This window comes from Spermophilus citellus (genome assembly GCF_964194105.1).
Source record: "Spermophilus citellus genome assembly, chromosome: 8".
Taxonomy (NCBI): Eukaryota; Metazoa; Chordata; class Mammalia; order Rodentia; family Sciuridae; genus Spermophilus; species Spermophilus citellus.
In genome coordinates, this window is record NC_138189.1 from 105806653 (window position 1) to 105830296 (window position 23644).

A 23644-nucleotide genomic window follows, 5' to 3' on the forward strand; every position below is an offset into this window, starting at 1 on the left:
AGGGACCCCTGTCCCAGAAGCTGTGATTCTCCCCATTAGGAGGAACAGGGGGATTTTTAAGAGGTGATTCAAAGGCTACATTCCAAGTGCTCTCTGTCCTGAGTTATAATTCACTTTGGGAGACAGTGATTTTTTAGATCTTCTGGGGCCATCCCCAATGCTGAATTACCTTGTTCTTGTGGTGCTGAAAATCAGGATCTCGTCCTTGTTCCCCTGGTGTTGAAGATTAAACACCCAAGAAACACACCAAAGCAAGGGTAGAAAGCAATTTTTATTTAAGGTATAGAAAAGAAACAGACTTCTCCGGAGAGGAGAAAGGGACCACCCAGAGCTGGTATCTGTGGGAAGCAGTGGGTCTTGCCCCTTTATAGATTTTAGGTTTCCTTTTTCTCATGCCCACATCTCCTCATATCTTGCGTACAAGCCAGAAAAGAGCAGCCCAGGGGTTACTCATTAGCAACTCCTTGTCTTAGGAGGAGCAATTCCCTGGAGGTGTAGGTAACCTTGGTAACCAGTTGAGAAGAGGGGGAAGTGTTCTGGAGATGTGAACATTTTTTTTCTTTGAATTAGCCCCATTTTAGAGACTCCAACATCTATCCTCTACTCTTGACTACCTGCCCTTTGTCACTGTCTCAGTGGGTGTGGCTCAAGGACAGATAACTCTGCCTAGGATGAGGAAGAAAGTTAATCTGGTTTCCCCAGAGATTAGGAAGAGGGGAGAGATTAGGGAAGGAGCAAGGAGAGGGAAAGAGAAAGAAACATGTCTCTTTTAAAAAAATAAGTCACAGTGGCAGAGCCACGAGGGCTATATTCAAAGCATAAAGTGGACCACTGTTGCAAATTTAGTTTCAAAACATTACTTGAATTTGAACCATGTGAAATGCAGATTGGAAAGCATTATAATATTCCTCTGCTTAGAAAGCTCTGAGAAATTCTTATTACCCAAGATTAAGTTAAAGCCCTTAGCACATCTGTAACCCCCCCACCCGGCTTGATGTGCCCATCCTCTCTAGCTCAGTTTTTGAACCACTTAGATGTTCTCTAAACTTCAGGCACCCTCTTTCCTCACTGAGTCCTAGCCCTTTTGCAAGTATGAGGAGAGGGTCCCTTGCTCCCCTTTGTGATTCTCCCCTCCCCTCCTGGCCATCATGATCACTACATACTATCAATGTATCACCAACACATCAATGCCTATTAGTATATTATGGTAATTACTCATTAAACAAAGTCACTTTTTAACTTTTTTGCTTATTTATTTTTAAAACTGTGTCTATTAACAAGAAATGAACAAAAAGTTGAAAATGAGTACAGCATTCATAGATGTATAAAGCCATATGAAGATTCATCTTTCTTCTTCTCAGTTCTTCACTGGTTTATGCTCTGCAATTCCACTAAGACATCTTTGACTGTCCTAGTTTTCAATGGTCTTTTCTTTCTAATTTTGCAAAATTATATGTTTTACCGACATACAATGTTTCTTGGTGCTTTAAACTACTATTTAATGTTTAACTACATTATGCATGATTGGAAATAGAAAAATAATACAAAATAATTTTAAGTGATTCTTGAAACAACCACTGTTGGTATTTGGTGTTTTTCCTTTCGGCTATTTGTTCTCCAGGTGTGTGTGTGTTTCACCTGCTTGTACCATTACATCATTATTTGCATCATTATTATAACTGTTACTGAAATCATAGTGTTATTGAAGCTTTTTCACATTGTCTACTCCTGATTAGAACTTGAAGGGAGCTATTAATAACTGTAATAATTTTCACATGAATTCTAGCAGATAGTGGAAGGTAAATAAAAGTTCATTTAACAAAATACCTGTACTTCTCATGCTTGTACTTTCTAGCCAAGGTTTCCAGGGAGTTGATGTACCTTTTGCAAACTAGTAAAAGATTGTGAAGAGAGGCTGTGAGGGCAATCACATTGTGCCAGCCTCTTTCAGAGCACAGCCCCAAATTTGTTCTCCTTGTAAGACTCTGGCACTATTTATTACTGCCATGACCATGCATGTAACATCCACAGAATCCCCCAAAGACATTTTCCTGAGCACTGTCAGATAAAAGCTGGAGCAAAATGAAGATATTTATCCAAAAAGTTGGAGATGTTCACCTATATTGTTTTATAGAGTGTGGCTGACATTGATGCTTGATTCTGCCTGAAGGATACTGGTGATGTGAAATACATTAGTCATAAATTCAGTGATATGTAAAAAACATGCTTGGGGTCTCTTGGCTTCCCATCATCCTAGGTTAATATATTTATCACTGGTAGATGGTAGAATATCACTGCAATTTTGAGTAAGTTTGCCTGAGCTGCCCTATATGTCACCAATGTGTTTGTGTTGGTCTGTAAATTCATTTTCCCAAAACTCTCAGTGAATTATTTAGACAGAAGGACCCTAGAATTTCTTCCTGATAAAATGGCACTTTGGATGGATGACATGGGTTTGCTCAGGCAAAGCCAGCTCATATAACAAGCCAAAATCAATGATAAATTCCCCAGGGTGTCTCTGTTGTTATGGTCTCCCAATTGACATCTCCCTTTCCAGTGAGTTAGTTAACACTGCTCCTTTAGGGTGAAAATGGATGATGGTCAAAGAAAGCTCATAAATCTTGGTGAATAATTTCCAGGCAATACCAAGAGGTAAATTGTGGCTGTAATGACAACCTTGCAGGAGAACTGAACTTTCCTTAACAAAAACAAAAAACAAAAGAAAACAAGCCAAGAAACCCTATTTTCATCTTTAGCCACTCTCAGAGCACATAGATCAAAACCTATCTTCTGTTCTTAGGTGAACACTCTGCACAAGGAAAAAGCAAGAACTGACAGCTTGATGAATCCTCCTTACACCTGGGCGATAAATATGTAAGTTTCCTAATTCCACTCACTCTGCTACTCATTAATATCTGTTATCTTAGCCTGCTGCACCTTAGATTATTGCCAAAGACTTTAAAACCTGAAAAGTTAATGGTTTGTGTCAGTGAAATCATCATTGTCTATTTGTTTCAAAACAATCTCTAAGAAAAGTTGCCAGAAAAATTAATGTCTTGATGGTTGTAGAAGATTTTTCCAATTTACCTGCCTATCTATGGAATGACACAATTCATTCTTCCTGCCTGTTGATAATATTTCCTTATAAATGCAGTCTGTGCCTACCTGGGCCAGTAAACATATGCTAACAGTGGTAGTTAGACAAGATTCTATAGCTTACTGATCACTCACAGGACCCAAATGACAATGCTTGAAAATTTGTAGTTTATTGCCAGAAAAGGATACAGTATAGGAGCTGCATTAAAGATATGCATCACAGTTATAGGCTGGCTCAGGGTCAAGAATGCCCAGAAGCTGGGTAGAAGTCCAATTGCCTTCCCTCTGTAGGGACCATACCAGCATGCACTTTCTCTCTCAATCCAGGAATTATGAATTTTCACACAAAACATATCAAACAAGGTAATGAAAAATACAGTGTAAGTTGGGGTTTCTTATGCACAACTGATCATGCAGACATATTGGGCATATTTTTGCTTTATAATCAACTGAATGACTTGATCCAGTGCAATGCAGATACTTTTCTTGTTTTAGTAAAATAGCTCAGGTCAATTTCAGGGCTGCTCTGGAATTGCTCAATATGGGCTTGTCTTAAACTTTCCTAGAAGCAGGTCAGGAGATTTTCTTCTGATGTTAATTTAATTGCTATAAGAAGCAATAATTACATGCTGTTATGATTAACATTTGATGCTTTATAGAACCTAGAGAAGAATATATCATTTGGAATAAACAATTTAAACAAATAAAAAGAACTAATATTTACATGCTCAGATCTGGCCTTAGTACAGTGATAGTCACTCTGGGTAAAGTGTCTGGCATAAAGAATATCATTGATGTGTTCACTGCTTCTGTCGACTACCCACCTACTAATATGGTGTATTTACAGACACTTAGCAATTGCTTGTTGAAGAATAGGTGCCTTCCATTCTGCTCTGAGTGTAGCAGAATATAGAAATAGAGATTGCTATCCAAATGCACACATCATTATTAGAATTTCATCTCTTTATAGCCAGTAATTAGATGTAGATTAGAATGAAAGGAATTTGAGAGTTTATCCATTCTTTTATAAACATGAACATTTTCAGGTACCAAGTTTGAGAAGTGAGGTATTGAAACATGTGGGTCAGCTCTCACTAATATATGGGAAATGCCCTTGCAGACCAGCTATGATTTCTTCACAACCCTGTGGCTAGTGAAGGGTTGCCTTCTTGATTATCAAAATGCTCAAAGTATAGAAACAAATTGTCCACCTTAAAGAAAGGCAAACTCTGGTAAGCTGGAAAAGAAAAAGAAGGAAACTGTATATAGAAGCCAAGGCATAGTGCTGGCCCAAACAAATTTAATAAAAGAAACTATTGTCTAACTCCAATTCATTTCTTTTTTTTTTTTTTGTATTTTAAAAAATATTCCTAAAAACAGAAAGAATTTTCTCCAAAATCAGGGACAAACAAGGACATCCACTCTCACCATTCCTATTCAATATAGTTCTTGAAACTCTAGCCAGAGCAATCAGACAAGAAAAAAAAAATATTAAAGGGATACAAATAGGAAAGGAAGTCAGATTGTCTCTGATTCCTGATTAGATGATTCTATATCTAGAAGATCTAAAAACTCTACCAGAAGGCTTCTAGAACTGAGATAAATTTAGCAAAGTAGCATAAGATAAGATCAAAATATGGGCATCAATAGCTTTCTTATACTTCAATAATGAATCTGATGAGAAAGAAATCAGGAAAACTACCCCCATTCATAATAACTTCAAACAAAAACAAACAAACAAAAACTTGGGAATAAATCTAAACAAGGAGGTGGAAAGACCTCTACAATGAAAACTATGGAACACTCAAGAAAGAAATGAAGAAAGACCTCCCATGTTCTCAGATAGGAAGAACTAATATTATCAAAATGATCATACCACCAAAAGTGTTATACAGATTCAATGCAATCCCCATTCAAATAGCAATGACAATCTTCACAGAACTAGAGAAAATGTTGTAAAATTCATTTGAAAAAGTAAAAGAAGAGTCAAAGCAATACTAAGCAAGAAGAGTGATGCTGGAGGCATCTCAATTATTTCAAATTATACTAGAGACCTATAGTAATAAACCACAGTGTTGTCATCCAAACAGATATGAAAATCAATGGAAAAGAATAGAAGAAACAGAGACAAACTCACATAGTCATCTGATATTTGACAAAGATGCAAAAAAATGTTTTGGAGAAAAGATAGCTTCTTTAACGATTGGTGCTGGGAAAACTGGATATTGACATGTAAAAGAATGACCACTAAATCCTATCTTTCACACTTCACAAAAATAAATCCAAAGTAGATCAAACACCTAGGAATTAAACCAGAAATTTTGCAACTGCTAAAAGAAAACACAGGCTCAGTACTCCAACCTATTGGCACAGGCACTAACTTCCTTAACAAGACTCTTAATGCTAAATAAATAAAACCAAGAATCAATAAGTGAGATGCTATCAAATTAAAAAGCTTCTTCAGAGCAAAGGGAATAATTAAGGGCATGAAGAGAGAGCCTACACAATGGGAAAAAATTTTTTTCCAGCTACTACTTCAATAGGAGATTAATATCCAGAATATATAAAGAACTACAAAAACCTACACACACACACATACACACACAAACACACACACACAGAGCAATAAATGGTCAAAAGAACTAAACAGGCATTTCTCCAAAAAAGGGAACAAAAATAACCAACAAATATATGAAAAAATTTTTTCAGTGTACATAAAAATCAGAGAAATGCAAATTAAGTATCACTGCACATATGGGGCAATGCTCCACCACATACAACCAGAGAAATGAAAATTTGTACTCCATTTGAGTACAATGAATCAAAATGCATTTATTTGTGGGGGAAAAGGTGCACTCTACCTGATACATTGTACACTGTTGATGGACTGCAAATTTGCATCACCACTTTGGAAAGCAGTATGGAGATTACTGAAGACTAGGAATGGAGCCACCATAGGACTCAGCTATCTCACTCCTTGGTATTTGTTTTCATCAGCTTTTTTGCTGCTGTGATCAAAGTACCTGCCAACAACAATTTTAGAGGAGGATAAATTTATTTAGGGCTCACGGTTTCAGAGGTCTCGGTCCAAAGATGGCTTACTTTACTCCTTGGAGCCTAAGGTTGAGCAGAAAACCATGGTGGAAATGTGTGGCAAATGAAAGCTACTTAGGACATTACACTAGGAAGCAGGAAGAGAAAGAGAGAGAGGGAGGGAGAAAGAGGGAAAGAGGGAGAGGGGAAGAGAGTGATCCTCTCACCATGGACAAAATATAAAACCCAAAGGCACAGCCCCAATGACCCACCTCCTCCACCACATCTTAGTTGCCAATAGTCACGACCCAGTTAATCCCTATCAGGGGACTTCCCACGCCCCTGGCTGCTCCATTGCAACAGGCAGGGCCCAAGTGTGCCCCCTGGGCCTCCCCCCGCCCCCAAGCGGCCTCGGCCGGCCTGGGATGCCCCCCCCAGGGAGGCCGCCCCCAACCTGCGGTGGGCTCCCGGAAGCCGGTGACACAGCTGCAAAAAAAAAAAAAAAAGTTTCCGAGAGACAAACAGCTGTGACTCAGCACTAATCCATCCGACTGAAACAACTGGTCAGCCCTTCTCATTCTATGGAGGTAAATGCCTACCGAGCCTTCATAGGGAGTGGCCACAGGTTTGAAACGGGGCTTGGGAGAGACAGTAAGGACCCACCCGTTGCATTGGTCGCCCAGCAAAGGGAAACAAACTGTCGCCATTTGCAAGAGATACCACCATGGCAGAGAACTGACGTCATCAGACTGCGGCGGAGGAGATGACTTCATTGAAACCTGCGGCTACAGTGACTTCTTCCCTTCCCTTCTAATACCTTTCCTCCCAAGCATCTAATAAATTTATGAGTAAACAGTAACTCATCAGTCAAACAGAACAAGAAGTAACATGAGCAGCTTCAAAAAGCAAGGAAGAAAAGGAGTACAAACAATGCAGGACAGCCTAAATATTCAGGAGGACCTAGAGTCATCAGAAAAATGGTCATATAAAGAACTCAAGGAATACCTTAGACAGATGGAATGGAACCTTAAAGAGGATACAAGACAGCAAATTCAAGCAGCGAAAGAACACATTGAGAATGAATTACATAAACAGATAAAAGAAGAAGTTAAGCATCTTTATCAGGAGATAGAGATTATAAAAAATAATCAAACAATAATTCTAGAAATGAAGGAAATGATAAACCAAATTAAAAACTCAATTGGGAGTATCACTAACAGAGTGGAGCAAGTAGAAGCCAGAACGTCAGATAATGAAGACAAAATATATCATCTTGAAAAGAGTCTAGCCAACTCAGAAAGGCTGGTAAAAAATCAGGAGAAAAACATCCAAGAGTTATGGGATAACATAAAAAAACCAAACTTACGAGTCATCGGGATAGAAGAAGGTACAGAGATTCAAACCAAGGGAATGAGTAACCTGCTGAATGAAATAATTACAGAAAACTTTCCAGGAATAAAAAAGGAAACAGATATACAAATTGAAGATGCATACAGGACACCGAGCACGCAAAATCACAGTAGACCAACGCCAAGACACATTGTTATGAAGATATCCAATATACAGAACAAAGAGAAAATATTAAAAGCTACAAGAGAAAGGAGACAGATTACATTCAGGGGTAAACCAATAAGGTTAACAACGGATTTTTCATCACAGACACTGAAAGCAAGAAGGTCATGGAACAATGTATTTCAAACACTGAAAGACAATGGATGCCAACCAAGAATTCTGTATCCAGCAAAATTAAGCTTCAGGTATGACAACGAAATAAAGATCTTTCATGATAAACAAAAGTTAAAAGAATTTGCAGCCAGAAAACCAGCATTGCAAAGCATTTTGAGCAAAACACTACACGAGGAAGAAATGAAAAACAATAACCAAAACCATCAGTAGGAAGTGCCTCGGTAAAGACAGAGGGCGAGGGGAAAGATAATCATGGAGAAACAAACTAAATTCTTTAAAAAAAGGATAAATAATCAAACATGGATGGAAGTACAAACCATATATCAATAGTAACTCTGAATGTTAATGGCTTAAACTCTCCAATAAAGCGACATAGGCTGGTATCATGGATAAAAAAACAAATCCAACAATATGCTGCCTCCAGGAGACACATCTGATTGGAAAAGACATACACAGGCTGAAGGTGAAAGGATGGGAAAAATATACCATGCACACGGTCCTCGTAAGCAAGCAGGGGTGGCCATCCTCATATTGAATAAAATCGACTTCAAGACTAAGTTAATCACAAGGGATAAAGAAGGACATTATATACTGTTAAAAGGAACCATTCACCAACAAGACATAACAATTATCAATATTTATGCACCAAATAATAGCCACTATGAAGTCAAACAACAACAAGTGCTGGTGAGGATGTGGAGAAAAGGGTACTCTTGTACATTGCTGGTGGGACTGCAAATTGGTGCGGCCAATTTGGAAAGCAGTTTGGAGATTCCTGGGAAAGATGGGAATGGAACCACCATTTGACCCTGCTATTGCCCTTCTCGAACTATTCCCTGAAGACCTTAAAAGAGCATGCTACAGAGATACTGCCACATCGATGTTCATAGCAGCACAATTCACAATAGCTAGACCGTGGAACCAACCCAGATGCCCTTCAATAGATGAATGGATAAAAAAAATGTGGCATCTATACACAATGGAGTACTATGCAGCAATAAAAAATGACAAAATCATAGAATTTGCAGGGAAATGGATGGCACTAGAGCAGATTATGCTTAGTGAAGCTAGCCAATCCCTAAAAAACAAATACCAAATGTCTTCTTTGATATAATGAGAGCAACTATGAACAGAGCAGGGAGGAAGAGCAGGAAGAAAAGATTAACATTTAACAGAGACATGAGATGGGAGGGAAAGGGAGAGAAAGGGGAAATTGCATGGAAATGAAGGGAGACCCTCATTGGTACACAAAATTACATATAAGAGGTTGTGAGGGGAATGGGAAAATAAACAAGGAGAGAAATGAATTATAGTAGATGGGGTAGAGAGAGAAGATGGGAGGGGAGGGGAGGGGGGATAGTAGGGGATAGGAAAGGTAGCAGAATACAAGAATTACTAATAGGGCATTATGTAAAATTGTGGATGTGTAACCGACGTGATTCTGCAATCTGCATTTGGGGTAAAATTGGGGGTTCATAACCCACTTCAATCTAATGTATGAAATATGTCAAGAGCTTTGTAATGTTGTGAACAACCAATAAAAAAAAATCCCTATCAGGGGATTAATGCACTAATTAGGTTAAGACTCACATAATGCAATCATTTCATGTTCAAACTTTCCTATATTGTCTCACACTTAAGTTTTGGGATATACTTCATATCTAAACCATAACAATATTTATCCAAAAGAATTAAAATCAGCATGCATAATGACACAACCACATCAATATTTATAGCAGTGTAGTTCACAATAGCCAAGTTATGGAACCAGCCCAGATGTCTGATAACAGATGAATGGATAAAAGAAAATGTGGTATATAAACACACTGAAATTTTACTCAGAATTAAGGAAGGATGAAATTATGGCATTGCTGGTAAATGGATGGACCTGGAGAACATCATGCTAACTGAAATAAGCCAGACTCAGAAAGTCAAGCGTCAAATGTTTTCTCTCATAGGCAGAAGCTGGAGCAAAATAAGGGGGAAATAGTGGGGGATTATTTCATGAAAATAGGAGGGAGATCAGTGGAATAGAGGAAGGGGACTGAGAGAAAGGGAGGAAAGATGAAAAAAAGGAGGAACTATGAAATGAAATTTACCAAATTATGCTATGTACGTATATGAATATCCTACTGTGGATTTCACCTTTATGTTTGTTTGTAAAGCCCACTAACTTAAAAACAATGAATAAGTAAAAAGAAGACCAGTAGAGGAGAGGAAGGGCATTAAGGAGAGGAGGGAAAGAGGAAGTTCCTCAGACTGAAATAGAGCAAATCATATCTGATGCTCATATGATTATGTAAAAATGCACCAATGGGTTTTATTAGTGTAACTATAATACACTAATAAAAACATTAGAAATATTCCTGGATTCTGATTTTCAAAATCAAAGGTATATAATTTTTGTTGCTCCTCTGTGGCATTTTGAAATGATAGAACCATGTTCTAAACAGTAAAGATCAGATATTAATGGGAATAAACAGGTTGGACATCTGCCAATTCTACTGTCTATTTGTCTTAATTTTTCTTTAATATATACTTCTATCACTATACTAGGAATTGAAGAACCAGTAAGTAATTACCTTCTAGGTTGTCAGCTAGAAGTCATAATCAAGAGATTGAGAATAAATAAGAACATATTCATCAGGCCTAGTGTATATAGGGAAGGAAGTTAAGAAACCTTTGAATATATATTCAAAAGCAAAAAATGATACAGAAATACTCACCTATGTTAAAAATTTCCATCTCAAAATAAGATTTTAGATATATTTAATGATTTTTGCATCATATATTGATCAGTTATTTTGTGCAGAGGATTTTATTCCATGTGATTTTGCAGGGCAAACAGGAATTCCAAAATCTTTAGGAGCCATGGTCCTTGCCTTCTGAAAATCATTATCTACTGGGAGCATGAGAGTTTGCACAAGAAAAAAAGAAAACAATTAGAGAAAAAAGTTAAAAGCTGTATGGGTATGATTGCTGCTGACTCATCAATTCAAACTTGTCCTAAAATCTCTGCTATTTTTACCTTCAATAGGAACTTTCAATAGAAAGGTTTATAGGGCTTTCAGAAAACATTACCTTTCACTGCAGATTTCTTGCTATATTCAGGGACCATAATTTTGTTTAGAATAAGAAAGGGATGGGGCTGGGGTCGTGGTAGCACATTTGCCTAGCATGTGTGAGGCCCTGGGTTCGATTCTTAGCACCACATACACATAAATAAAATAAAGGCCCATCAACAACTAATTTTAAAAAAAAGAATAAGAAAACGATTATTTTAATGTAAACTTATTATTTTAATGTAAACTTATTCTGTATAATTCACTTTGGTCTCAATTATGAGAACAAAAGTGGTTCCACTCTCAGAATAGTTGGTACCACCCCTGAAATAACAACTTGTGCCAAAACAGCCTGTGGTAAGTTTTGAAGGCCCTTTGAATCAGAAGTGTGAGATAAAGTTACTATATGCTTTTTTATACCTGCAGGAAAAATGTGTCTGTTTTCTTTTTCTGAGATGAATTCTCTTATGATAAGGAGTGGCATGGATGACAGCTCAAAGAGATCTTTTGCTCTACATAAAACTTCTGCTAAGACTAGAATTTCTAAATATAAATGTGGACCAGGCAAAGTACACTCCTTGATGCCAATAAGTGGTCTAAACAAACATGTTCACTGAGTGTGGGGTGTCAACATTAGTTAATGATACCTACTTGTGGGGAAAATGTTATAAAGAATTAAACATAAAAAATGAAATAGAGCAAAAAAAATTAAGTAGGATTTATTGAGTCTGCTTGACTGATAATTTTTAAAAACATAATCTCCAGGATATACAAAGAACTCAAAAAACTTAATGCCAAGAAAACAAATAACCCAATCAATAAATGGGCAAAAAATTGAACAGATACCTTCACAGAAGAAGAAATACAATCAATCAACAAATATTTGAAAAAATGTTCAGCATCCCTAGCAATTAGATGAAAATCAAAACTACTCTAAGATTTTATCTCACTCAATTCAGAATGGCAATTATCAAGGATACAAGCAACAATAAATGTTGGCAAGGATGTGGGGGAAAAAGGTACACTCATACATTGCTGGTGGAACTGCAAATTGGTGCAACTACTATGGAAAGCAGAATTCCTCAGAAAACTTGGAATGGAACCACCATTTGACCCAGCTATCCTACTCCTTGGTTTATACTGAACAGATACTTTCACAAAAGAAGAAATACAATCAACAAATATTTGAAAAAAATGTTCAGCATCTCTAGTAATTAGATGAAAATCAAAGGAATTAAAATCTGTATACTACAATAATGCAGCCACATCAATGTTTATAGTAGCTGAACTCACAATTTCTAAACTATGGAACCAACCTAGGTAACCTTCAGCAGATGAATGGATAAAGAAATTGTGGTATATATACACAATGGAATATGACTCAACCTTAAAGAAGAATGAAATGATGGCATTTGCTAGTAAATGGACAGAGCTAGAGAATATCATGCTAAGTGAAATAAGCCAATCCCACAAAACCAAAGGCCAAATGTTTTCTCTGATATGTGGATCTAGTTCACAATAAGCGTGTGGGGGCTATGGAAGAATAGAGTTGCTTTAGATTAGATAGAGGGGAGTAAAGGAAGGGGAGTGTGTATGGAGGAAGGAAGGATAGTAGAATGAATCAGGCATTATTACCCTATGTACGTATATGACTACTCGACCAATGTGAAATACACCATGTACAACCTGAAGAATGAGAAACTATACTTCATTTATGTATGATGTGTCAAAATGCATTATAATGTCACATATAACTAATTAGAACAATTTTTGAAAAGAGAAAAAGGAAATTCAATGAAAAAAAGAGAGGAATTCTAATATATCATGACTTAAGACTTCCAAATACAAGAAATTACCATTAAAAAACCATAATACTACCCATAGTGGTGGTGCACACCTGTAATACCAGCAACTCTGGTGGCTGAAGCAGGAGGATCACAAGTTCAAAGCCAGCTTCAGCAACTTAGGAAGGCCCTAAGTAACTTAGTGAATCCCTGTCTCAAAATTAAAAAAAGAGCTGGGGATGGATGTGACCCAGTGGTTAAGCATCCTTGGGCTCAATACCTAGTACCTACCTACCCACCCCAACCCCCCAAAAAAGAAAAGAAAACTAATTTGGGATGATGTACATGGCCAATAGAAAGCTAATTGATGTCTTAAACATACAAAAGAAGTTTATATAAGTTGGGACATTACAGAAAAATGAGCAAAGATAATGAATAGAATTCATAGACAAGGCAATAGAAATGGAAATATGAAACTATGAAGAGTTCCTGCACAACTAGTAATAAAAAATGTGAATTGAGAACAAAAAACTTTTTAACTTATACATTTATTTCAGCTTTTCTCTCCCCAATTTTTTAAAAATATACTCTGAAGCAAATCATTTTATATACTCTGTACTTTAAAGTGAAAATTGGACTAATCTTTTGAAAAGCAGGTGGTAGTGTTCACTAAGAAACTTAAAGGTTCACAATTGTCATCTAGCAACTCATTTTGGGGGAAATTTTTATAAATAAATTATCTCAAATGTGAGTAAAGATTAATACACAAAGACTGATATCAAATAATTAGAAACGGCATCAATATATAAGAACATGAAATTCATAAAATAAATTCTGCTTGGTCTTGACATTACAGAGCTATCAAAAGTAATCAAGACAATTTTTAATAGCATGCCAGATATAAATAAATAATTTCACAACTGAATGGAATGCAATCTGAATGCCCCATGAGCAGTTCTCTGCTGAGAGCACCCTCTGCCACCCGCCCACTCCCTCACCAACAGGTCTCATCTCCCTGCTGTTCCAAGACCCCTACTAGACTGAGCCAGAAGGAACTTTCAGAGGAGTGAAGAGCTGAGCCACATGCAAAATCTAGCAGCTCCTATGAAGGTGGCATCACGTGGATCTTCGACCATGGGGCCTGTTAGCCACTTCTATTTTTCTTCCAGATCCAATTCACAGTACTTCTGTAATTTTCTAAATGGCACCCTGATAATGTAAGAGCATCTTTGTGAACTCCAAGAGGGTCTTAACATGTTTTTCAATTATTTTCCTTTCATTTTCAAAATGAAATAACAGACACTAAAAGAAAAACATCATGAGTAAAGATTTATTTTCCAATCCTACTCTATATCCTTGAATGAGTGTCTTGATAATGTTTTGCACTGGGTTCCACATCTATAAAACAAGGACAAAATGATCTTTTCTCCTATGTCATTGTGATTCTTTATATATGAAGTATTATCATTAGTGTTAAATCTATCATGATAGTTATCATAAAATAATCATTTATTAATTATAAAAATACAAAATTTTCAATATTTATGGTTGTGTAGAATCCACAGTGAGTCCTGTACATCATTATTGAAGCCAGCACACTCACTCCTAAAAGGATTAAAATGTGAAAGAAATAAAATACTGATATTAGCACAGACAGAAACTGACAGTATCAGCTAATGAAAAAAGTTATTAATGAAGCAAGATCCACTCCTTGAAAAAAAATTGTCAATGTGGAATACATGCTATTGAGATTCCAATTTGTTTCTATATAGATTGTAAATATTTGATAAAAGGTTTACAACAATAATCATGAGCCTTATCTTATTCACACGACTCCAAACATCTACCTCGGCAAACTGTGCTATAAACTGTGGCTTTACTTGGAAGCTCATCTACATAGGTATGGCTCAGTTTAACCCAATCTCACCAAGACCTCCTATTGCCATCCTCATTGAGGTTATATAGTGACAGGGCACAGTAGCTGCATCCCCTTAGTGCCAGGGCACAGTGACCGTATCCCCTTTTGATAGGGCACAGTAAACACATCCCCTTAGTGTTAGGGCATAGACTTTATTCAGCAGAGGAGTATAATGACATTTGTGCTTGAGATTCACCACTACTTGGTGTGGAGTCTACTAATTCAAGAGGAGCTAGAGTGGAAGTAGAGAAGTCAAAGGTTATTGAAATATTCCATTGGAAAACGACAAGGACTTGAACCAGGGCTGCAGTTGTAGGAGAACTGGAGATGAAGAGGCAGAACAAAATAGAGAGCTGCCTGAAAGATAAACATATCAAGATGTGGTGATGGATTGGATGTGGGTGGTGGAGAAAGAGGAAGAATAGAATTGCGGATGATGCACACACTTCCAGCCTGGGTGCCTGGATGAATCATGGAGGTAATAGCAAAGATTGGGATTATAACATGAAGGAAACAAAGATGGGGGACAATAGAGTGGTTTCCCATTCAGAAAGTTAGATTTTATGTACTTGTGAGACATTCAGTAAACATATTCTGAAATATTGAATATTTCTTACCAAGGCATGGTCTTCACCGCCATCACTATTTCTACTTCACTGTTTGGAATCTGAGTTTCTGTTGTTGTTCTTGTTCACAGGCTTAATCTTCAGCTTCTATGCTCCAGAGGTGGAAAGGGAGAAAGTTCTGCAGAATCACTCCTGACCTCCGGTCTTGCTCTCCAGTCTGTATCAGTTGCCTGTCACGCAATAATTTGATAGAAACAAGAATTCTGGACCTCTCTTGTCCTTTGAGATGTAGAAAAGCATATCCCTTCAATTTATGAGACATTTGTAGGAGAGCAAAATTTAGGAGGGACTTTTGTGTGCAGTGAACCTGGCAGCCCGGGTAGGTGGCTCCCTGAGGATATGTCCTTCCCTGAAATTTAAAGTTTCCAGAGGGTGACAGGTTTTATTCATGGAAACTTTCCTACTTTCTTAATGTTCTTATGTTACTTAGTGTTTGTATTTATTGTTTTCTACTGTGTTTATGCAGGGAATATTTGCAAGTGTCTTATTAAATATTAGGTAGAAATCATACCATGCTACCTTGTACAGATAGGTATTTTATTCATATTTTGAGGTATTACTTTTAATAAATAATTGCTGCAACTCAACACTCTAAAACATCACATAAAAATGGTAATGATATTGTCCTTCTACAATTATGAATAATTTTGGATTGATTTCTTTAATAGAAAAACTCATTAGAATTTCAGAAAGACATCTATAATAACCCGAGAAAGGGACAGAGAATTCATGTGTCAGACACTGCCTGGGAGAGAGTAGTTTGCCATTTCTTTGGTCTTTCTGTTTGAATGCACACTATGTGACAAGGATATAAGGGCATTTATGACATGCTGTCTTGCATTAATTAAGAATATAACAGGATCAAGATATTTTTCATTAATCTACTTGGTTGATAATATTTCTGTATTTTTTTATTTCTTTTATAAATGTAAAGATTTATTCTGTGATCATTGCTAAAACTCTGCTTTGTAGAAAGCTGTCACATAAATACATAATTGGGATATTATTTTTCAGGGTATCACTTTCTTAAAAATCCCCATATGACTTTAGCTGCCTCCCCATCAGGAGCAAACCCTTCTGTTAAAAGCTGACTGATCGACCTTGACCATTTCCTGGACACATCAGATCAAAATGTCAAGTTGGATGAGGTTCTGTGAAAAGCTTTGGAACTAACAAGCTGCAATTGTCAGCTTTTTCACTTCTATGATTTCTTAAGCTGATTTCAATGCTAAATTATCTTAATGATCTGAGGGCAATATCGTAGAGATGGAATGCCATGTATAAAACTGCCTTGAATTTTTTTCTATGTTGCAGTGTATTTGAAAACTTTGCACTTTAGGGATTGTATAATCATCTTGATTTTTAGCTCCCTTATATTTGAACTATTTCCAATCAAGGACACCAGGGAAGCATATCTATATTTCTGGTGGATTTCTCTTTATGTTTCTGTGAGAAGGAAGGGGACTAGAAAATAAGATGAGAGGAAAAGAGGAAAGATCTCCATTCCATGTGCTTTTACTTAAGGCTGCCTTGTACATGTCTAATTCTAACTTAGGAATCTCTAAAGGAGTGACACATTTAGAGACTTCACAGTCACGGAGTGTTTGTCTTCACATGGAAAATAACCCAATGTCTATAGACTGCTCCAGTGAGCATCCCAGCAAAAGCCTGTCACAACAGAACATCTTACAAGGAAGCATTCTCTTCTACAGTTTAAATTACCACAAGTGATATGACTTCTAAAAAAAAAAAAAACATTTTCTAACTTTCATGACCATTATTAGAAAATGTTTACCAGAATCAGGAAGAAGGAAAGCTTTTTAATGGTCATGAAAGAATTAAATTCATCCCAATTCAAGAACTGTATACAATGAATATGTTTGATATTAATAACTAAAGCAGTGAGTCTTTAAAAAGGTCAAAGTGACAGGAGATTGAAGAATTTAGGGAGATATGCATAGAATACTATTTGTAGCATGATTCTCAAAGATAAGCTCAAATGTTGGCATTTTTATAAACAAACTTAAACTTCTATTGAGATAGGATATTTTTGTTTGCTGGTCAAAATCGTCATTAATCAAATTCTTTTTTTCAAATTAGATGATCTACTTTCAATGCCTGACTTATTGTGAGCTTTTTAATCCAATATACAGTTCAAATGTTACTGCAACAAAGGAATATATGTATTTAGATCAAAGGCAAGACTTTCTATGAGATTGTTCTGCATGACAATATGAATATAATTTAAGCCTACCAATAGTTCAAACATAAACAAGAGCTAATTAACTGGCAGTGTTGTCAGCTGAGAATAAGTGGATGTTGGCTGACACACAAGCTATGATCAGCCAGCAGAGAAAGACTTCTAAATTCTCCTTGCTGAGCTGAAATATTTCATTACATATGGCTGACAAATCTGTTCTATTTCTTGTCTACATGCCACATTTAAGTTTGTAAGGACCAACAAAGGACATAGTTGAAATTTTGATACTTTAACAATAAACACACTAGCCTTGTCTGATTTTTCTCAATTGAGTTCAATTTATTCTCATTAAGATTTTAGGAGGCTCTGGGCCAGGTATGTAACTCAGTGGCAGAGCATATGCCTAGCATGTAAAGTCCTGGATTTAATCCTCAGAACTGGGGGAAAATAAACAAACAAACAAATTAAAAACAACAATAACAACAAAAAAGCATATCTTACTGGGCTCTAAAATGAAAACTGTTTGCTTTAAAAGTTGTATTTTGAGTAACTGTAAAGTCAGTTTTCTATTTCACCAGGTTCCAGTATCCATTGATTTGACCAATCTCTAATAAAAATTAATTGGAGAAAGAAAACTGTGTCTGCTGCAGTCTGGCTGGGCACAATTCAGGAGCCACTTATCAAAAGAAACTAACTTTATTTTTAGAACTACAAACGCCAAACAAAACAGCTCCTCAGGGAAAACCCCTCAGAGCCCAACTGCCACCACAGGCTTCCCCAAGCCTCTCACCCCCACACAAACCTCACCACCTCCCACAATCCTCCTGCTCTTGAGGCTGATTAGCTGGGTCGTGTGGGCGAAGCCAAAGAAGTCCCCTAATGAGCAGCTCCGAGGAGGAGCCAATCAGCTAGATGTTGCTGGGGCCGCTGTGAGCCAATCATCAGCTGGCAGTCTGAAGGGCAGGGAAACAGCCCAATGAACATCACCACAGAGGAGCCAATCAGCTAGATGTTGCTGGGGTCGCTGTGAGCCAATCATCAGCCAGCAGCTGGAAGTTTGCTGGCAGCTGGAAGTTTGCTGGGGCCCCTTTGGCTGTGGCTCTCAACATGTGTCTGTACTGAATATGTACAGATTCTTTTCTCATGTCATTATTTACTAAATATATGATATAATAACTATATGGTATAATAACATTTACATTGTATTAGATATCATAGGTAAATCTGGAGTTGATTTAAATTATGGGGGAGGATATGTAGAGGTTGAATGCAAACACTACATAATTTTGTAAAAGACCTGAGCTCCATAGATATTGGAACCTATGCAGGATCCTGGAACCAATTCCCCATGGGTGACTAACATTGTCTCAAGATTATGAAACTGTTTATGAGTGCTTGTCACCATAACAGATACCTGAGATAAATCGACTTACAAAGCAAAAGGGTATATTTTGGGGAACAGTTTTGGAGGTTCCAGCCCATGATCAATTGGCACCATTGCTTTGGGAGCCTGTGGCAAGGCAGCACATCACAGTGGAACAAAATCACTTCCTCATGGCCAGGAAGCTAGAGAGAGAGAAGAGCCTGGAGTCCCATAAACCTCTTCAAGGTCCACTCTATGGACCCCAAGGTCTCCCAGTAGGCCCTACATTTAAAGTTATCACTTCCTCCCAATAGTACTAAGCTAAGGGCCGATCTTATAACACATGGACCTTGCGGGGACACTCTGGTTCCAAATCATAGCAGTGCTAATATTAAAGATCTCCATAATTGTGAATAATTGAGCCTATAGTAGTTGCTTTGAATTGAAAATTTGGTATGGATTTCCCACTGAATTTTTCTTTAAAATTTCCCCAGAACACCAACAAAACATTTTGCATTCCATTAAATGAGTCTATTTTGTCCTTTGTTCCAGAGGAAGTGTCTTGTAGGCTTGAATATGCCTGTTCCTTGCTCCAGGATACTTTTTAAAGGAAAAACTGTTTTGATAAATAATGAAAAAACATTCATCCCTCCATCAATATTAGATTCCTGAAACTGAAGTCAGAAATCTACCAAAGTCAAGATGTTCTGTCGGCGTTCTGGGGAAGTTTAATAATTTAGAGGTTATTAAGGACTTGTTTAACATTTAGAAATAATACAAATATAAGCCTATTTTCAATATCATAGTTCATGCTTTCTTTTAAAAAAAAGGAAAAAGAGTTCTACTAATGTAATAATAAGAAATGTCTCTAGTTCGCTAATACCAATCGAATATTCACTATGTGCCAAGTACTATGCTAAAAATTTCACAGTTACCATTTCAGTTTATCACAATAATCACAAGAAATAATTCCTAATATTACTTTAGCAGCATCTCCATTTTAAAATGTGAAAATCAACTCAGAAACTTAAATAACTTTGTTGAAGTTTATGCAGCTAGTAAACAGAAAAAGATTTAGATTCCAACCTATTCCCCAATTCCCCAATCCCTGTTCTTCTTCACTATATTAATTAGTCTTCTAAGCCACAGTTTGCTTATCTACAGGAAGGAGTGAAAGCATAAAGCTGATGGTCATGATTAAAAACAGGGAACAGACTTACATAACCCTAAGAACAATTAAAAAACAGAGCAACTATTTTTGACAGTGGACAACAGACAGGACTGAACTAGGATTCATTTGTGAGCACAGAGTAACAAGAAAAGATGGGCCTTTCAAATCCCTGACTGGCACAGTCCAAACCAGCTGCATAGAGTTAGGTTAGAACCTGATAGTTGCTCTGAGCTGTGGTTGGAACAAGTGGGCTCCAGAGGCTGGAAATTGTGAAGCACAGAATCAGAATCAGACAGGAAGAACCTACACAGAGAAAGGCTTCCAAAAACTCTGCATGTAGGAAACTATATCCGTTAATAATGGGAGAATAAACTATTAATATTCTTATGGTAAAACTCCGTGAGGCCGGGAAAATTACAAGGAAAGAATGACTGGGGAGTTGTATGCTGTGAATTTCTAGGCCTCTTACAGAGCAGAAAAATATTCAAGATTTGAATTGAAAATCCTTAAATGATCCCAGAATGGTCATACCCTTAGTAGTATTACAATATTGCTGGAATAAAGACTCTAGATAAGCCCCAACCCAGCCTAAATGCAAGACTTAAAAGAATTACGCTGATCTACTAATGGCTTTCCAGAACCAAGTCTGACAATCATTTATAAAGACAACAAAATACAACATAGCACCTCAACAACGTGCAAGTCCAAATAGTATCATCTAATCTAAGTTATGTCATCTCCCAAAGAAATAAGTTGTGAACCACAACCATAAGAAAACATTAGTCAATAAAGATAGACTCAGAAATGACAAAAAGAATGGTCATTTTACAACTAACATGTTGATAATAAAACGAATCACAGACCATTTAAAAAAAGAAAAAAGGAAAAAAACTGACTATGGGCAAATAGTTCTTTCTCATGAACACAAACACCCAAACCATTAACTAAATATTAGCAAGGCAAATCCAGCAAATTTTAAAAATAATAAGGGAGATCAATTCTAGGAATTCAAGGTCATCTAGGATTTGAACATCAATCATTGTAATTCAACATTTTAACAGAATAAAGGACAAAGTGTTATGCTTATCTATAAAGATGTAGAAAATACATTTGAATAAATTCATTATTCATTTATGATAAAAATCTCTATCACACTAGGACTAAAATGAACTTCTTTGATCTGATAAAGTATGTTTATGAAAATCCTATAGTTAATTCTTAAATAAATGGTAAAAATTTAAATTGTTTCCCCTTAAATTAGAAACATAGTAAGCATATAAGCTCTTACCGCTGGTATTCAGCACTATTCTTGGGGGACGGGTATACTAGCCAGTGCAGTAATATAAAAAAAACAGTACATGCAGTCTTGAAAGGAAATTGAAAAAAAAAATCAGGAACATATTTTATAACATCTACCAAAAAATCTCCTAGAATTAATAACTGAATGTATTATAGTTGTAGGATAGAAACCAAAATACCAAGTTAATGGATGTCTTTTATAAACTAGTAATAAAAAAACTAGAAATTGAAAATAAAGAATATTTCCTAAAAATAATGTCAAGAAATATAAAGTACTTAAGCATGAATTTTACAAAATAGGCTCATTCCTTGCTCACATAAAACTGTTAAACTTTGAGAGAAATTAAAGAACAGTAGATCACGGACTAAAGGACTTGATATTATTAACATGTCATGTATACTTAATTGATCTAAGTTTTTATTACAATCCCAATGCAAATTCAGTATTCCTTTTTATAGAAACTGATAAGGTTGTTCTAAACTTTGTGTGGAAATGCAAAAGACTTAGAATAGGTTTTTTTTAAAAAAAAAAAAAAAGCATGCAGTTGGAGGATTCACACTTCCAGATTTAGAGATTTAGTATAATTTACAAAAAGAGTCATAATCTGGAAAAAAGAGATTCCAGAAATAAATATAAATACTTTCCCCCTATAATCATCCCCATACATGGCTGATTTTTGTTTTTACAAAGGAGCCATAAATACAAACAACAATAAATGTTAACAAGGATGTGGGGGGAAAAGGTACACTCATACACTGCTGGTGGAACTGCAAATTGGTGCAGCCAATATGGAAAGCAGTATGGAGATTTCTTGGAAAATTGGGAATGGAACCACCATTTGACCCAGCTATTCCTCTCCTTAGTCTATACCCAAAGGACTGAAAACAGTATACTACAGGGACACAGCCTCATCAATGTTTATAGCAACACAATTCACAATAGCTAAACTGTGGAACCAACCTAGATGCCCTTCAATAAATGAATGGATAAAATAAAAGTGGCATATATACACAATGGAATATTACTCAGCAATAAAAGAGAATAAAATCATGGCATTTTCAGGTAAATGGATGAAGTTAGAGAAGATAATGCTAAGTGAAGTTAGCCAATCCCTAAAACACAAATGCAAAATGTTTTCTCTGATATAAGAAGTCTGATTCATAATGGGGTAGGGAAGAGGAGCATGGGAGGAATAGAAGAACTCTAGATAGGACAGAGGGGTGGGAGGAGAAAGGAGGGGGCAGAGGGTTAGAAATTCTAGTGGAATGTGATGAAAGTCATTATCCAAAGTACTTGTATGAAGACACGAATTGGTGTGAATATACTTTGTATACAACCAGAGATATGAAAAATTGTGCTCTATATGTGTAATAAAAATTGTAATGCATTCTGCTATCATATATAAATTTTAAGAAATTAATTTAAAAAAATAATTCAATGCAGAAAAGAGTCCTTTCAACAAATGGCCCTAGTACAGTAAGACGGCTATGGGCTGGAGAGAAAAAAGCCTCAACACTTACACTAAACACAAAAATAACTCAAAATATGTCAAAAACCTTAACATTAAATCCAGATCTGTAAATTTGCTTTCTTTTGAGTCAGTAAAGATTTCCTAGATAGGACACAAAATGCCCAAACTAAAGACAAAATAATGACTAAAACTTTATCAAAACTAAACTCTTACCAAATAATTTAAAAAGAAAAAACAACTAAAATCTTCTGGTGTTCAAATGATGACTAAAAATTTGAAAGTACAAAGAATAAAAGAAATTGTTTACATGAAATATGTCTCACAAATGACTTTCATCTAGAATGTGCATTGAACAAAACTTAAAAATAAGAAAATTGATTCACTGAAAAATAGGGGAAATATCTGAACAATTTACAAAACAAGGCATATGATTTGCCAAAACCACTGACACTTTAATTTCACTTGAAAAGACAGTTCTATCATTTATTCTTCAGGATAATTTAATTTTCAAACAACAATGAAATATACTACATATCCACAAAAATGGCCAAAATTATAAAGGACAGTATATCAAGCGTTGGTGGGAATATGGAGAAACTAGAACTTTTATACATTCTTAGTAGTAACATAAACCCTTAGAATCATTTAGAAAACAATTTGGCAGGTTTTTTTTTTTTCAATTAAGCAGATACATCTCATATATACATCATTCCTACTTTATTAATTTATTTAAAATAAATAAAAACATTCTGGCTGTGCAAATATTTATAATATTCATAGTAGCTCTAATAATGGTGAAAATCTATAAACAATAGGTGAATTGTGGTATAGTCATATAGAGGGATATCTTTTGGCAATAAAATAAACAAACAATTGATATAAACACCAAAATGAATGAATCTCAAAAGCATTATTCTTTATGCCACAGAAAAGC

At 36.1% G+C, this 23644-nt stretch overlaps 1 protein-coding gene and 1 long non-coding RNA gene across 2 annotated transcripts in view; one reads left to right on the top strand and one right to left on the bottom strand.

The window, feature by feature from the left end:
• EMCN (endomucin) overlaps positions 1–17894 on the top strand; it is a 111648-nt gene extending 93754 nt beyond the window's left edge. The window contains exons 11-12 of the mRNA XM_081303407.1: positions 2801–2874; positions 15277–17894. Coding sequence (XP_081159533.1) covers positions 2801–2835 — 35 coding nt within the window. The 3' untranslated portion in view covers positions 2836–2874; positions 15277–17894. The remainder of the gene's footprint in view (positions 1–2800; positions 2875–15276) is intronic.
• Positions 16476–22847, bottom strand: LOC308654232. Its single transcript, XR_014023203.1, has 2 exons — positions 18513–22847; positions 16476–18040 (listed from the first exon to the last, which is right to left on the bottom strand). It is a non-coding gene; the product is annotated as an uncharacterized lncRNA (long non-coding RNA).
• Positions 22848–23644: the final 797 nt, after the last annotated feature.